The 18,170-nt window shown below is 33.5% G+C and overlaps 3 protein-coding genes across 3 annotated transcripts; 1 reads left to right on the top strand and 2 right to left on the bottom strand.

Annotated features, from left to right (window-relative positions):
- Positions 1-253: 253 nt before the first annotated feature.
- LOC121252752 (TLC domain-containing protein At5g14285-like) lies at positions 254-1,441 on the top strand. The gene is given in 2 exon segments (XM_041152548.1): positions 254-567; positions 570-1,441. Coding segments are annotated over 2 exon segments (744 nt in total). The 5' UTR covers positions 254-461; the 3' UTR covers positions 1,208-1,441.
- A 431-nt stretch (positions 1,442-1,872) lies between these two features.
- Positions 1,873-4,795, bottom strand: LOC121252753 (lysine histidine transporter 1-like). The gene is made up of 8 exons (XM_041152549.1): positions 4,419-4,795; positions 4,084-4,241; positions 3,393-3,776; positions 2,732-3,125; positions 2,541-2,646; positions 2,330-2,421; positions 2,131-2,199; positions 1,873-2,032 (listed from the first exon to the last, which is right to left on the bottom strand). Exons 1-8 carry the CDS (start codon positions 4,614-4,616, stop codon positions 1,934-1,936), a joined length of 1,500 nt encoding a protein of 499 aa, XP_041008483.1. The 5' UTR covers positions 4,617-4,795; the 3' UTR covers positions 1,873-1,933.
- A 786-nt stretch (positions 4,796-5,581) lies between these two features.
- Positions 5,582-10,467, bottom strand: LOC121252878 (lysine histidine transporter 1-like). Its single transcript, XM_041152709.1, has 8 exons — positions 10,235-10,467; positions 7,887-8,044; positions 7,384-7,767; positions 6,819-7,212; positions 6,628-6,733; positions 6,411-6,502; positions 6,190-6,258; positions 5,582-6,091 (listed from the first exon to the last, which is right to left on the bottom strand). Exons 1-8 carry the CDS (start codon positions 10,280-10,282, stop codon positions 5,993-5,995), a joined length of 1,350 nt encoding a protein of 449 aa, XP_041008643.1. The 5' UTR covers positions 10,283-10,467; the 3' UTR covers positions 5,582-5,992.
- Between the last annotated feature and the right edge of the window lie 7,703 nt (positions 10,468-18,170).

Below are 18,170 nucleotides of genomic sequence, written 5' to 3'. Positions count from 1 at the left end.
AGTTTGGGAACTTGGGTATTTCTTATTATTATTTATTATTATTATTTAATATTTTATCATTATTTTTTTACTATAATTTACAGAATACTTCACTATCTAAATGCATCCTAATATTCTCTAAAAGTATAATCATTAATTAATTTGAATAAACTAAGATAAAAAGAGTTTTTTATTTAACAATGATAATAATACTCCTCTTTTTGGGATGAGTTATCTATAATAATCTCAGAAATTTTAGATATTTAAAGATAATTATTAAAAACCAAAAAGAATTTACCTGACAAAAGGAGTCGGAGTCTGGAGATATTCGAATCAAATTGCGGAGGGTGTGAAAAATTCACACTTTCCTGAACAAACCCTAGAAGGCAATAAAATTTTCGCTCCCACCCGTTTCTCCGTTCTTCTGATTTAGTAGGAAGAATTCCTTTTTCCTGTACTTTCAGTTTGAATTCCATCAAAAAATGGAAAATTCAGCTGCTTGCCCCATCCCGTTACTCCTCCTGTTCTTCTTCATGTTCTTCACGATCTACCTCGTTGCCTACCTCATCGTCTTCCGCAATTGGAGCCCAATATCCGACCCGAATCTTCCAGCTGCTTTATCTCCCTTGCCCACGGCACACCCGCAGTTCTCTTGTCCACCTTTTCCATACTCGCGGACTCAAACCGCGGTTTTGCCTCTCCCAACACCGACCGCCAGAACTTAGTCCTCGACTTCAGCATTGCCTACTTCTTAATGGACCTTCTCCACTACATCGTCTTCTTCCCCAAGGACGTCCTGTTCATCGCCCACCACTTGGCCACGCTCTTCGTCTTCGTCACCTGCCGCTACCTGGTCTCCCACGGCGCATACGCCATTCTCGTGCTCCTCATCCTCGCAGAGCTCACCAGCGCCTGCCAGAACGCTTGGACCCTCGCGAATGCTCGGAAGAACGACGTTGCATTCGCCGCCAAACTGTACGGCCTCCTGTCTCCCCCCTTTTATACGGTTTACTCGATTGTTAGGGGCCTTGTGGGACCGTATTTCCTGTACGAAATGTTTGCGTTTTACGTGAGTGGGGCAGCAAAGAGTGTGATCCCGAAGTGGGTCTGGGTTTCTTGGATTGTTGTAGTTCTTACGGCTATTTCTGTTAGTATATTGTGGGTTTCAAACTTGTGGGTTGAGTTATATAGAGAAAGAACGGGCAAATTGGAAAAGAAAATTAGATAGAAACAATTATGCTTTAGTGGCAACTTTTTCTTGTTAGTTTTAGCCTCTGTATTTTTAATTTTTATTTTGGAGAAGTTTGGAAATTTGAGTTTTTTTTAAGCTCTATTTCGAATCTTCGATGTACGTTCCCAAACAGAATAATGGGAGGTGGGTTTCGTGGAGATATATGTATCAGTTTGCCTTCAGCTTTGTACCTAGTAGTTTGGATGAAATGAAAAATGTTCTCAAGGTGAACTAGTGGTTGTTTTCTTAATAATTAATACTCCCATTTCCCTTCCTTTTTAGAACGCCCTAAAAAGGAAGTCCTTTGCTCTTCGATTTTTATATAATTTTCCATTTTCTTCAAAAATGAAAGCCCTTGTAACTCTAGTAGTACGAAACAGGAAGTATTTTGAGTATCATTCGTGTCATTTAGAACCAAGACACATTATTTGGAACGGGGGGCTAACGTTATTTGAGATCAAAGTTCTGACTTGTGCTCGACCAACCTCTTTTCCGCACAAGCTAGTATTCTGGGGCTGTTGATTGCAGGAACCTTGTGCCCTCTCTTACTAAAGGCAAGTATTCTGCTGTTTATGCTGATATATGACGAGTAATACATAATGTCTTTCACTCATGCCGAGAACACACATCAAGAGTTTTGGTTATCTTATTGATGAGTACAGATATAATATACTAACATTATTTGATTTAACAGCAGCAGACTTCTCTGGTGTCTGAGGTGGTTTAAGAGTAGAAGTGGTAGGTCTTGGCTTGAAGTATGATGTTTCTTAGCCCTCCAATAGGTGAGAGAATCATCAGCAGGAGGCCCAGTATGATGCAGATCTGAAATTCAGCAAGCCAAATTAGATGATCTGATTTTGGATTTTAAAGCTGATGAAAGTACAGTGAGGACAACGAAGCATTATTTAAGTTGAACATACCCAGTTGGTACACCAAGATAAGCTGAACTTCTTTGGTTTGTAAATGGCAAGCCACATGATGCAGGGGAGCTGAACAATGTATGTATGATACAGGAAAAACTTGTATGAAATACTTTGTTGCAAGGCATTTTTACTGAATAAGAATCTCATATCTATAACATTTCATTTTTAATTTTTAGAGGGACGAATTGCAGCTTACGAAGTATGTTGTTGGTGCAAATGCGAATCCTCCAAAGAATCCCAGAAGACCACCGAAAAAAGGGAAGGTAATGGCTACAAACATTGTGAATGCTGAAATGAAAAAGAAAAAAAGAAATAAGCATGGGACAGCATTTAGATAAGAAAACTCAATGAGGTTGTTACTTAGCTCTTAGGCACTGATTGCCTGATGGAGAGGGAATTTATCTTACCAACATATAAATTGCGTACAATGAAACGAAGGGTTGTTGATGGTCTAAAATGCATCTTCTTTACCAACAAAGTTTCTATCATGTCAAATACCGGCATTGCATATATCTACATTAAGACAATAGAAGCAAAATCTTGATAAGTAACCTGTTTTGCTGACTTGTTTATAGAAAAGAGCCACTGCAAAGCACACCTGATAGCTGCCAATGACATGGACAACGACAAACAGGTTAGCTGCTACGATAAGCCATTCAGGTTTCTCTAACGAGATCAGGATGTTATCTTCAACTTTGTTTCCGAACATGTAATATCCAATGAGAGCAACTGGGAAGTAGCACAATGCCACTACAATATAGGCGACCACCACTCCTCTCCACATTGGCCGCTTGGAGGGTTTCTCAGGCGTAGAAGGGATTGTTGCTTGGATCTCTAATACTACGTTGTGTCCGGCATAAGCAAAAGCTACATCACCCAAGGCAGTGAAGAAGTTGAACACTGTTCCTGACGTGCTCGAGGCTTTATAACCATAATCCACATCTGCCTGAATCCCCTTATGGACGGAAGCTGCCCAAGCAATTGTAGAGTAACTGCATGACAACCATATTAGCAGACAATGTTATTTTAGCTCAAATAAATGAAAGTTTGAATTGTATTTTGCTTGTGGGAATTCGTTGCTGTGATATTTGTATGTTTGCTTGGTTTATTATTATTATTTTTTTGCCTTTGACATTGATAGGTTTCAGTTTCTAATTGAGTAGGCATTAAATTTCCGTATAACTCCTTGGATCAACTTCATTTTCCTCCTTTTTTATTCAGATACTAGCATTATTTCACTGCCAGAGGACTGAGATTACCTCAAAGACATCACCGCAGCCGCCAACGAGACCCCAGAGATGGAATTGAAGTTTGGAAGGTGGGAGAGGACAAAATGTACCGAAGCGAAAATCATGATGAAGTAGGTAGTTTTGATTGATTTGCAATCTTTGCAAAGTATTTTATGGACCTTTTGCAGCGATTTCCCTCCAGTGACCATGTACACGATGTCCACTCCTACTTCGCAAATGAGCTGTTGCGGTACCACAATGTACAGACCAAGTTTTTCGCCAAAGGCTTGTTGACCCAGTTCATGGTACCTATCAAACCGTTTTCCTGGAATCATTTCATGCATTTCAACCATTTGCCATAGGGTGTATAAAGTGATTATCCATGAGAGTATCAGGATGACTACACCAGGACCCCTGAAATGAAAGATAGAAAAGCAGCGAGATGATCAGATTAACTGCTTTCAGAACTGTTACTTAGCAAGCATCCTTAGCAGAACTGTTACTTTTATCAATTCTGAACAGGACTCTCTATTCCAGTTATACTCTATAAAATTCCAGGGATGATGTAATTATGTTGAAACATATATATATACACACACACATACTTAAAGCACATCATATCTATACCAAACAATAAGGCAGTCTCAAAAAATGATACACTAATTAAAATGATACACTAACTTTGCCAATTTTTGGGTGTGTTGCGTTGTTTCGGACATACCATCCTAGATTGGCCATGGCATATGGAAGACTCAAGACACCTGCTCCAACCATGGCAGTGACATTGTGGAAAGCAGAGTACCACCATTTTGCGTTCCTCGAAGATGTGATTGGAAGCCAATCGTCGATCTCCTTTTGTTCTTTGGTACGTTCATCAACCTGTAATAAATGATAACACATCTCTTAGACAAAGTTCAAAAGCCAAATTAATCCCATCCCAATCACCATTCCTCCCATCAACTAATAGGCGTCGTTGTTTCTCCATATTCAAGTATGGATTGAAGTTTCATGAAAACACTTCACAGTTCGACTGATGAGAGAGAGAGAGAGAGTTACATTTCTGACGATTTTCGTATTTTCATTTTCATCAGGGGTATCCTCGACGTTCATTGCAGCACACAGAAAACACCGCAAAGTTTTGTTGGAGAAGATGACAGACACTGTTGACGCATACAACAAAAGACGAAAAACATGATATACATATATAGGCAACTCAAGCTGTGCAAATACGGAGAACTCAAGAAAACTAGTCATGGCCTCTGGATGACAGAGGAATTCTTGAAGGTGACATCTTTGTTTGACACGAAATTTACGACTAAAATCACATAATAGATTGGGTGAATTCTAAAGCTTTTGATATCTAACGGCTAAAGCATAATAATAATAATAATATAAGCACCCCTATTGCGTTAACTCTGGTCTTTCCTATGCGTCTGCATTTGAAGATTTTATCCTACCTTTCGAGTCTTTTTGTGCAGGTGCCGTCCCAAATTTCTGTCACTTAATTTATTCAGTCAAAGAGCAATAATGTACAAAACTCTATTCATTCTAATAACATTGATCCTTGTTTGGATCACGCATACGGTTGCAATTATTGCTGGTATTGGTTAAATTGCACTCTTCTATTATCGTCTTGCAGTTTGGAGGTCCAACCTAGGACAATGTCTTATTCTCTCTCTTTAGTAGTGCTCATTTGGTTCCTTAATTTGTCTAGTCCTCTGATCTTAGCCATGTTGTGATTTAGATTCATAGTATTAAACTAATTGGAACCAGAGGAGTCCCAAATCGTTTATTATTCCAAGATTTCCATTTAACTATGTGGTGAAGAATTGAGGTTCCATTATGCATGATTTGAGGTTCATGCTTCCTTTAGTGAATTTAAAAAGTAAATGCTTCCCCAAATTGCAGGTTGAATCTTTGGGAAAATTTTTCCCAGCTACAAAACAGTAAAAAAAAAAAAAAAAAAAAAAAAAGATATAGTAGGTGATGGTTTCATTTCACCTTTGTATCCAAACGGGCCCTAAATGAAGAGTTCGTGCCTCTTAGTGTAGTTTTATTTAAAAGGGACTTTAATTGACACTATCTACCCAACAACATTTTGCATATTGACATATTAAGGGTACTTTTTTTTTTTTGGTGAAAATCTACGGTGCCAAATCATAAAGATAACGAGATATATTGCAAACGAAGAAAATACCAAACTACATGTGCCAAAATGCTGCAAGAAAGCAAGAAGACACCAGGTCCATAAGCTATAATGACTTCACAAATTCCTTCTCTCATACATAATTGCATTCAGCAAGCACGAAACACCTATACCAACTTTGAAAAGCATAATGATCACAACGAGATGGGTGATACCCATGTATACAAAGCAAAATGACAAAGAAAACAATGCAAGGCCTGTAGAAGTTCCCCTTTGAGTCGGTTCTACGCCCAGAATTTCCTTCTCCACAGACAGCACGATATAGCATTGTATCAATACTTCATATTCTGACAACAACCTATTAGTGCCACAATGACTACCAAACGCAGTCGAAACATTTAGTTTGGCAATATCATTGGCTTCCCTTTTATCTCTAAAGATTGTATGTGCAGTAACCCAATACTTCTTTGGCTAGGGGGATGCCTTAAGAGTAAAATTCATAATTCTTGGCTTGAATAATGATAGTCCTCAGCCCTCCAATAGGTGATACAATCATCAAAAGAGCGCCAAGTATGATGCAGATCTGAAATGATTGAAGCCAAATAAGATCAACAAAACTTAAAGTTCTAAGCAGATCAAAAGACAGTGGGGACAATGAAACGCGAATCAAGTTGCACATACCCAGTTAGCCCACCAAGACAAGCTGAACTTCCTTGGTTTGTATATGGCAAGCCACATGATGCAAGGGAGCTGAGGAATTTAAAAAAAATAAAAAGAGAGAGAGAGAGTGAGATCCATGTGAAGTCTCTTTTCTTGGATGGCAAGTATTAAAGTAAAATTTAACAAATAATATTGTGCTAAAACTAGGAATAGCATCAATATTAAAACAAAATGTGGCTTACAAAGTATGTAGTTGGGGCAAACGCAAACCCTCCAAAAAATCCAAGAAGACCCCCAAAGAAAGGGAAGGTAATGGCGACGAACATAGTAAATGCTGCAACAGAAAAATGTTTTATCAACTTGAGTTCAAAGGAACTGGTGGTTTGGGATCCCACCACCGTCTGTCATAAGCATATGTAAATGGAAAGAAAGGGTGATGGGAGGGAGAAGTTTACTTACCCACATATACAGTGCGTGAAACAATACGAAGAATACCACTTGGCTTGAAATGCAATTTCTTTACCAATACAGTTTCTATCATGTCAAACACTGGCATTGCATATATCTACATTAACAGATAAAAGTAGAAGCTCTTTAGTAAAGCAACATTCATTATTCCGAGAAAATATACACCAGAGTTTGAACATCACCTGATAGCTTCCAATAACATGGATGACGACAAACATGTTAGCCATTGCGATAAGCCACCTAGGCTTCTTCAATGAGATGAGAATATTATCGTCTACGGAATTTCCGAACATCCAATAACCAATAAGGGCAACAGGGAAGTAGCACAAAGCCACAACTATATAGGCAACAATGACTCCTCTCCACATGGGCCCTTTGGACGGCTTTTCAGGTGTAGACGGGATAGTCGCTTGGATCTCGAGTACCACATTGTGCCCAGCATAGGCAAAAGCCACATCACCCAAGGCATTAAAGAAGTTGAAGACTGTTCCAGAAGTAGACTTGGCTTTATAGCCGTATTGCACATCTGGCTTAACACCTTTGTCAACAGAAGCTCCCCAAGCAATGGTAGAGTAACTGCCAGATAGCATAACAAATACACATCAGTATCTATCCCACTTCTGTTCACTTTTTCTTATCTTCCTACTTTCAATTGTTTTTCAGAGAGCTGTTGGCTTCAGAATCAATTTTGTCATTGCTTGCAACAAAAGTTGGCACTTCGATTAGAGAAACAAAATGCATGTGTACCTTAAGGACATGACTGCTGCGGCCAAAGAGACACCTGAGATGGAGTTGAAGTTGGGGAGATGGGAGAGCACAAAGTGAACAGAGGCAAAAATCATAATGAAGTACGTTAATTTGATGCTTTTACAATCTGGACAGACTGTATCATGGAACTTCTTCAACGATTTTCCACCCGTGACCATATACACTATGTTCACACCGACCTCAACTATAAGTTGTTGGGGAACCACGATATAGAGACCAAGTTTTTCACCGAAGGCATACTGACCAAGTTCATGGTATCTATCAAACCGTCTCCCAGGTACCATCTCGTGCATCTCAACCATTTGCCATAGTGTGTACAAAGTGATGATCCATGATAGGACTAGCACGACCACCCCAGGACCCCTGAAATTGATGAAAGCAAAACTCAATATAATTGGACATTCTACTGCAAATGATATCCTTTGAAGCAATTTAAGAAGCAATTCTAACTAAATCTTATGGAAACTATAATTTAAATGTACCATCCAAGCTCTGACATGGCGTAAGGGAGACTGAGAACACCAGCTCCAACCATGGCAGTGACATTGTGGAAAGCTGAATACCACCATTTTGCATTCCTCGATGAAGTAATCGGAAGCCAGTCATCAATAGCCTTCTGCTTCGCTAATTTCTCTTCAATCTGTAGTTGATAATTAGACAATTCTTCATCAGTATCAATGACAACGTAAAGACCATTCCAAACACAATAATAATCAAACAGTTAGCACACTTTTATTCATGCTGATTAAATCAGCAATGCTGAACTAATAAGACAGCAAAACGGGACAGTTTTTTGCAGTTAATAAATAAATCCAATACAGTTGAAGTCAGTGGACAATGAACATCAATCATGGACAGAAAAATATGCTTGCCTTTTGTTTCCCTATAAATTGGAGCTCATTCGTAATGACTTTAGTTATTGGGTATGCGGAATATTATGATCATTCTAATGACGTTGACAGCAGAAATTCCCCAAATCTTTGGAGGGGAACGAGGGGAACAATCAAAGAAGGCCATTATAAGTTCTCAACTTTATTTGTCAGATGGTATATAGACCACAGTTTGTTTACAATGTGTGCTCATCACGTAGAAATCGCCTCCTATTGGGTACCTAATGAAACCAACCAAGTGGTTTGTTCAAACTCATTCAGCACACGTTATATATTGGCCATGGCGTTGAAATTCTTCATTGGCTTCTTATGTATAAACTAACATCCTCGGACACCAGTATGGTCCAGCTCCTAAAAGATGGTAGATATTCTTTTTATAAGTAACTACTAAAGGTAGTAGATAAACAGCCTCCAATAACTTTTCCACTCAACCAACCTAGTAACTTTCCTTATAATATTAGGTGCACCTACTCCCCAACTTTCCAATTGTAAGTTTGCTTTTACATGAAACTGCTGCAGACAAAAAGAGAATGGTTCTGCTGAAAACCTTATTAAAATTGGTATATTCATGTCGACCCGATATGGTAGAGGAATTTCCAAGTACCAACTAAGGCACATGGAATTGAGTGTATGCATTGCTTTTATATGAAACTTCTGAAAAAAGTAAGAAGAACATGGATGCTAAAGATATTATTGATTTGAGTTATTCTACTCTTAAGTTGATGTGTAGAGCACACCATCTATATCACTTAAATGGTAAGATTTGACTTGTAAGATTCAAATTTTAAAATTTGTCTTTTGAATCAAATAATGTCATGTAAGCATTTTACTAAGTGTGCTCCATTCACAAGCTTGAGAATATAATTTCTCTATTAATTTTGGTCTCTAATTGGTATATTCATGTTGACCAGACATGATTTAAGGAATTTCCAAGTTCCAACTAAGCCACATGGAATTAGGTGTATGCAGTGTGAAATTAGAAACCAAATTGTACCAAGATCACAGCCTTAAAAAAGACAGGCCCGACTATGACCTGGCTTTAAAACGCATCTATGCAAACAACTTCAGTGCAAGGTGCCATAAAGCACAATATAAATGAATAATTACATTGAGCATCAAATTGCCAGCACACAATTAGGGAATACTTTATAAAATTAGAGTTTTGGTCAACTTGTTTGGAGGCAAGTCCAAAAAGAAAGATAACAAAATAAATAAGCTTGATTGAATCAAAAGGCCGGTAAGCATGATGTGTTCCTTAAAAAATCACATGGGGCCTGCATGTGGCGCCCAAGCGTGCGTGAGAGGAGCGCGAGATGTAGCCTAGGTAACATGGGATAGTTTTCGATTTTACTAGAGGTTGTCTCCTACCCAAGTATTGTCTGTGAGACTCTTAACCCTTTGGAATGGAAAACCAGTTTCTGTATTGTCTCTAGACTCCGATCAGTCTTTGGTATGGAAAACCATTTTCAGCTCATTCTGTGAAAAATAACAAATAAAAAAGAACGAGGAAGGCTTTAGAACTAAGTTACTAACTAGATTCATTATCCCCACAAATTTTTAAAAATATATATATATATATATATATATATTTTCCCTGTCCAAGGAAATAACCCCAAAGAAACATCCATTCAGTCTATGTATATATCATTTCAGAAACTCGGAAAAAACTATGTACACCTCGAAATTTTTGTCTGTAATACTTGTTTAAGTTTGATTTGTGAACATTACATTATCACTTACATTTTGATTAAAGAGGGATCGTCTAATTAATATATATCCCAATATTGTCATCATTTTTATGTAATCCATGCAATCAAATGGAATATATATGCAATAGAAAAACGTGGATAAAAGAAACAACAATATAAATACAGAACTCAGTAATTTTGGAAAGTTCAGAACTTTCGTAGAGAGAAGAAGAGAGAGAGAGAGAGACTTACGTTAGCGCGGTCGAATGAGTCCTGGTGAGTCGGAGCTTGAGTTCCCATAGCTGTGTGGACTGCAGTGAATTGCAGAAACCGGGCAAGGAAATCAAATGGCAGAAGAAAGTTTGAATACAATGCAAGTTTCAGCTCCCCAAATGTCGAAATGGATCTTTGTATTTATAAAGATGTTTGCAAGGGCCTTAGTTGCCTGAAGTCCATGTGTGTTTTCGTTTGACTTCGAGAAATCTAATCTACGAAACAGTTATGCAGTCGAATTGCATAAATAGATAAATAAATAATAGAAATCCTTTTCATTATCTTTACACTATACATAATTTTTTATCTTTTTTATTATTTTTTTAAAAAATATATGACGTATAGACGATGAATATAAAAATTTAATTAATTTAGAAAGAATAAAATTAAAAACAATTTTAAAAAATAAAAATATATATAATATATAATATGTAATGATGATAAATAGTAAAGCCCAATAAATAAACGATCTCCCAGTTTACACGCCGGAATTTCCAAGGAAACCAGCCCTCGCCCAGCATTCTTCAACTTTTTTTTTAAGAGATTAGTATTTACAAGTTTTAAAACTCATTATATTTATAAAAATAAAAAAATAAAAATACTAATATTTTTTTACGTAGCTGATGTTGTGATTTTCATCAACAATATATTTAATGTGTAAAAAACTGTTTTCAAGTAGAATTTTATAATAAAAACTAAAATAGATAACCCTAATTTTAAATTAAGGAGGGGATCTTACGGTCATTAATGCTTAATACTAAGGGAAAAAATAAAAAATAAAAATAAGAAACCCTTTTGATTATCATTTAAACTGCACTCTTTAAATTATTAAAATTGAAAAAATATAAAAAACTGAATCTTACAACATTAATTACATGTCTATCTCTACCATTTTTTATGATGCTAACTAAGACAATGGATCATAACAAAGTTAAAGTAGAATACTTGATCTACTCCTCAAGCATGGTTGAAGACAATGCTCTCATCCCATTCTCAGAACCATTTGATCACTACTTGCGAATAGAAGTCAGAGGTTAGATTCGACTTTCAATAAAATTAAAGTTGGAGTCAGAGTCGGATTTTAGCTTTTTTATTAGGCTTTTTTTCTTAGCCCATCTGAATTTTTAATTTGACAATCTTGAACTCTTACTAATCGGATTTAGGTTTCCAAGTTTCAATTTTTTAATATAAGTAAAATTGAAAAAATAAATCATTGTACAAATTAATGTTATTATACATTAGCATTATATGTTATTATATGTTAATGTTTATACTTTAGTATTATATGCTATTATACATTGATTATTATACATTAATAGTATATGTCATTATACATTAGTCTTACATGGTAGTAATAGTTAATAATATAGTGTTTACATATACTAAATTATTATCAGTGAATTTAGTCTATTTATATTATAATATAAGTATATTATTTTATAATATTTTGCTCATATTAGTATATTATTAAATTTAATTAACTATATAAATTATAATTATATAAAATATGTACAATATCAAAATTGGTGTGGAGTTGAAGTTGAATTTTCGAAATTTTGCTAAGCGTTGGGAACTTATTCCGGTGGTGAATCATCCTCTCCCCTGCAGCCATCCCTAGAATGATTATAGAACGGTTGAAAAACAAACCATTAAATTAATTGTCAAAAATATATAATGGTTATCTTATACTTTCCATAATTTTCTAACACATTATCTCTGCCCATGTCTAAACGAGAAGTACTAGGGGATGTGCATTCGGAATGAATTTTTTTCTGGTCCAATTTGAAATCTGAAAAATCTGGATGAATCTGGACGGTTATCCATCCGAATTGGACTCGGTTGGGTAAAATATTCTTCTATCCACTTGGATACGATTATAGATCTGATTATTTAACCTATTATCTGTAACCAAGATTTTTTTTTAAATATATAATTTTTGTTTCAAAAAAAGGATGTTGTTTTTATACATGCAAAACACGTGTAAAAAAACTAGAGTTTAAAACCAAAAAAAAAAAAACAACAAGAGTTAGAAAAAAGTAGAGTTAAAATTGGATACTAGTTACAATCCAGGTATCCAGTTGATACCTACCCAAATTGTAACCGGTTTTAATCCAAGCGCATATATGTCTTGTTTTGAAAATTCAAGTACGGATCCAAATATTTTCAGATATCCAAATTCGTATCCGGATGCACACTCTTAAGAAGTATTATAAATATAAAAAGATTATATAAAAATAAATTTAAAAATTTTATGTGATTTATTAGATATACTTTAAAATAAGAATAATTTGATAATCTGATATATCATAATAAAATCAAGTCACTTTATAAATTATTCTTATATAATCTTTTTATAACTGAAATATTTATCTAACTAAAAATGCATAATCATTCCATCCCATATCATAATCTTGGCCATTTAACATTAGGGAGAGCGTGATAATGTAGTACTGGTAGTGGTCCATTTTTTCCCAACGTGCCCGTACTTATCAAATTTTTTTTTTTTTTTCCCAACGTGCCCACGACGCTGCTCACTTACCAGAGTCCCGACAATGTTATCTTGTCATCTTGACATATCATTTTTCCATATCGAAGATCCCACTTTTTCCTGGACGGCTTAAAACCCGTTTATAAAAAAGATAAAGAAAAATCGACGTGATATGATACAATTAGAATGGAAAATGAAGTATGGATGGAATCTCTTTCGGTAGTTGTAGAGCCTTTACTTTGATTAGGTCTCGTTTATTTTCAGAAAATATCTTATCTAATCTCATTTTATTATTATAATTTTTTCAAATCTTCACGTAAAATAAAATAAATAATTTAATTTTTTTAAATTTTAAAATAAAAATAATATTAAAAAATATATTCTAACAATATTTTATTCAACTTTTTAACTCCAATCTTATCTTATCTCATTTCTAAAAATAAACGAACCCTATATTAGTAAAGGACTAATGCGTTCCTGCAATTTTTCTAAAGTAAGAAACGCGAAACTTTACTATTGTCGCTTTATTAGTAAGTAAATTTGTTTTATATCATATCAATGTTTTATAAATTTTAAAAAATAATAAAAATTATTTTTAAAAAATAAATTTTAAGATTAACAAAAATAAAATATGAGATATTTTAATTATTTTATTATATTAAATAAATAAATAAAATATATTTTAATTGTAAAATCTCAATACTTAAAGTACTCAAAATAAATCAGTTACTCAAAATCAAATGGTTTTTTATCAATATTGAGTCTAAAAATTGGGATTTTAATAACTAGTCCGAAGCTGCCTCGCCCCTGGAGTTGTGCAGCTTTGATAGATATGGTCAATGATTGACCAGCAACAAATAAAAAAATATATGGTTAGGTGTTTTGTAACTCATTATTATATATTATTTTTATTTATTTTTTATTCTTTCTAAATTAATTGAATTTTTTTATTCATCATTCATATACTACATATTTAGTAAAAAAAAAATTAATAAAATTAAAAAATTATATATAATGTGTGATGTGAAAATAATAAATAAAATTTTTCAATAAGAACTACCCCTATAGGCTATAGAGTACTTGCCATTTACTTTCCTTGGGATGACTCCTAGCTGATGATTAATGGGTATAAACGCTAATTAAGGATGGATAACGTGTTATAACAGTTTTGAAGCCCATATGAAAGATAAACAATGAATTGAGGAGAGTAGAGTGAAAGTGAAGTTTTAAGATGGGTAAGTTTTACATATATTTTTTTAAAAAATTGGATAAATTTAGGACATATATGAAATAATATTATTTTTTAATGCCATATCCTATTTTTTTTTTTAAATTAAGTGCTTTAAACTTGTACATCCTAACTGTACCTAAGATTACTCTTTTTTAATAAATTAGCGAGTAAAATGTCATGTATTAATGTAATAATTAAATATTTATTTCACTTATTTGAGATTTTTAAATTATAAAAAAAAAATGGAATAAATTTTATCCCTCAAATGAAAACTCAAAATAATATGAGTTAATTTGAAAGTAAACTAATCCAATAGAATATCAAAAACTCTATGTACAGTTATTTTTGTATTCTACTAATGTTATTTTTAATATAAAATAATTGTTTTAACCAATCACATTAATGAAATACATAAAATTAATTATATGTAACAAAACAAATAATATATATATATATACACATATACACAGATATACATACATACATATACATATATATATATATATATATTTATATATATAGTGTGTGTGTAGCTGTCATATAAAAATAAAAGATAGAAAGGAATATGCGGACGAAACCGGCAAGGGCATTTGGCTCAATGTAATTATAGCATCCTACGTGAATCATAGGGAATTCAAAAGGAATCTATAAGAATATCGAATCTACTATTTTTTTTTCTTCGAAAGCAGCAATTCAGCAAATATTTTTAAGTACGACAACCTGTCATTTTTTTTTTAACAATAATAAATAATTATGCTGCTTGTTTTTATTCAATATATATCACTCGGATCCACCTGTTTTTTATTTTTGTAAAAGGGGACCGAGAGATTTGGGATTTGAATTATAAAATTATTTTATTATTATTTATAAATTATTTATTAAATTATTTATTATTATTTATAAATTATTTCATTATTATTTACAGAAATTATGATATATTTTAATATCCGCACTCGATCTCGGACATCATGGGATGAATAAAATGCATGAAGTTCACACAATCTGCTAACTCTGAACCGTTGATCCATTTGAAACGTTTGGTCGTAGTACTACATTGACTTTGAATCTATTTTTGTTGCTTCTTCTCGTCATTTTGCTTAGAATATATCCACAGACATGGTGGCATGTTGACATTTATGATTAGGGCCGCCTTTAGATTCCTTCCAAAGCATTTGCAATTTCCCATAGCATTGACCAAATTTGTCTAGTCTAGCGAAAATTTTTCACAATTTATTTACGTGATATTATTGTATAATAATAAATAAAAGTTTTTATTTTTTATTAAAAATATTCTATTAGCTAGCATATAATTATCACGCAAACAAGTCGATCATTAAGAAATAACTCCATAATAACTACGATAATTTAATTTAAATGATTTTTTTTTTAAATTTAATTTTAATAAATCAAATTTTACGATTGAAGTGATATAACTTGTGTTCAAGAATAAAATAACTCTGGCGAATTTGGTAAAAAAGCTGAAAAAATCGCCTACTCTTTAGAAATTCCATGAAAGGATAAAGGTCAATATATACATTATGCAAGCTTTGATTCAACTTGATCATGTCCAACTTATTATCAAGTTTTCACATTAATTATCATATGGATGGATAGGTATGTGCACACTCTCGTTTGGATAGTGAAATGAAATTAGATGAGATGTTTTTAAATAAATTGAATAAAATATTATTAGAATATTATTTTTTAATATTATTATTATTTTAGAATTTAAAAAAATCTTGAATTATTTATTATATTTTGTATAAGAAATTAAAAAAATTACAATGATAAGATGAGATTCTCTATTCAAACAGGTACTTAGTGTGCAAAAGGTATAGGATGATCAGATTCAGCACCATACGGTGGAATCTGAACGATCTTTTAACCTGAAAACATACCTTTCTCATAATTATAATCCTTCTTTTCGCTTTAGTGCTACGAACCCTTTAGTCTTATATCGTCTATCGCAAGCTGTCCAAATTTGATTTCACGCCCAATATGAATATCTCACAGGCAATCCATGAGAGCATTGACTTCCTTCTCCGAACTTTCAGATAAAGCCTCTTTAAACCTCAAAAAGGATGTAACTTCCACTTGGTTTGCCATGATTCAAATCCAGATATAATTTATTTTTAATGAGGGGATGTTTCATGCTTGTGTGAAGAACTGAATCATGCCCTCCCAGCTAGCTGGAAGGTGTTACTCGGGTATTAATATGGTCAAGGTTTATCACATACAGAAGGATATGGTCAATGAAAGGCACAGTTCCAGCAAAACTTTATAAAAGTGTTCAGTTCAGACTGAACCTTCCTTCCATATATCTCTCAATTCCCCCAAAAATGGGGGGTTTTGAGTGGGGGACTCTATCATTGCAAACCTGTCGTTGTTTCAGAAATCTATTAATTGGTTCCTTGGCAAAGTGGGGGGACTCTTTTAATTCACACGCAAATCCACCCACCCCAATATCCACTCACTCACCAGCAGATTTTCCTTTTCAGAATCTTAAAATTCACAAGAAAACATGCTACAATTGGACCAGAGAGCTTGAGCTTGATAGCAGAAAATTCGCACCGAGACTTGGATCCAAAGCAGGAGGCTTTGTAGTCAACACGAAATTAATAATGCCGTTCTGGAGTTTTTGGTTCACTGAACTTATGGCATGTGATCATGTGAGCTGTCCCATGTTTTGCACAAAATTGATCTCCCCACATGTTTTATGGCTTTCGAATGCATAGGTCCTCTTTGCTATTGGCGACTCCAAACTTTTGCCGAAAAAGTTTTTTTTTGGTTATGTAAAAACACTCATACAAAAACGAAAAATAAAACTGGTTTGATCACATAAAATTAAATTATCTCATCTCATATAATCATTATAATTGTCTTAAATTTTTATATAAAATATAATAAATAATTTAATTTTTTTAAATTTTAAAATAGAAATAATATTAAAAAAATAATATTATAATAATATTTTATTTAACTTTTAACAAGGCCGCTTGAAATTGGCCAGTTTTAAAAGAATATATTTGAATATAACCAGGATTCATAAAAACCTCCACAAGTTAGTCCTCTAATCTCTTGTCTGAGTCTTATTAAAAAGCATAATAATCCACGACGATAAATAATCGAAACCGTTGGGGGAATTTGTTCAACACTTTCCGAGAAAATCAGAAGAATTTTCTTTCTGAATTAAGGTTAATGTCAACAGATCACTAATTAAAGTATGAGGTACCTACCGGCTACCTGCACGCGGTTTGTACAATTATTGCATGCAGTTAGGGCTATTCGAAACATACTGAAATCCGTGACCTTTGTTTGTTTCAATTACAAAAAAGTCAAATTAAAAATGATAGGATTGTTATTCTCTTACTATTTATTTATTATTATTTTTTTTATTTAATTTTTTATTAATTTTTTATTTTATTTAATAGTTAAGAAAGTGATTATTAATAAAATTATATATTTTCATGTCAAATATATTTGAATGGACTGCGTGGATTTTTGTGGTTGCATCTACCCCAATGATGTTAACATATAAGAATTTACTAAATACTAAAACATTAGTTTTTGGTTTTTTCTTTCTGTTTTTTACTCTTTTGGATTTCAATTTTTAGATATAAATGATAATTACAGTTGTGAGTATGCAAGTACTGCATAATCATTTTAAAAAAAATAAATATATACGGGACTCACATAAAAAATAATAATTTTTTAATAATAGATCCTATTCTTTTTCACAATAGAAGCTTACGTACTCCACAACTGCACGTAGAATTAATCATTTTCAAATAGTGCGAATCAAATGACATATTATGCTGAAAGTTTCTTTCTATTATTGATGGCTCCAAGCATGTTATAGTCACCGTGACAAGGCATGGAATCTGCAGACATTGGCTCCAAAGAGAACGAAGGAGGTCAATGTTTCTATTGCCATGATATGTCAAGGAAATATCTCCATCATTTTCTGCGACAACTGCGCGCAATTAACTGCCATTTCAAAAGAAGAATTTGCGTGGAAGTTTCCTAGAAAGTTTAGTACTTTCTATTGTATGTGTTTGCCAAAAGTCTACAGCTGTCTATGGATTTGTTGATGTTATGCAGACAATGAATTGAAGTCTGTCTTAACAGCTATTTAAAAATGAGGGCCTGGGCTCAGTTCGAGTTTACAGCCTGGCTGGTTATATCTGAAGCAAAAT

The sequence above is a fragment of the Juglans microcarpa x Juglans regia genome, chromosome 2S, assembly GCF_004785595.1.
Source record: "Juglans microcarpa x Juglans regia isolate MS1-56 chromosome 2S, Jm3101_v1.0, whole genome shotgun sequence".
In the NCBI taxonomy this organism is placed as follows: domain Eukaryota; kingdom Viridiplantae; phylum Streptophyta; class Magnoliopsida; order Fagales; family Juglandaceae; genus Juglans; species Juglans microcarpa x Juglans regia.
Note: the sequence above shows the minus strand (reverse complement) of the source record. Positions and strands in the feature narration are given on the sequence as shown.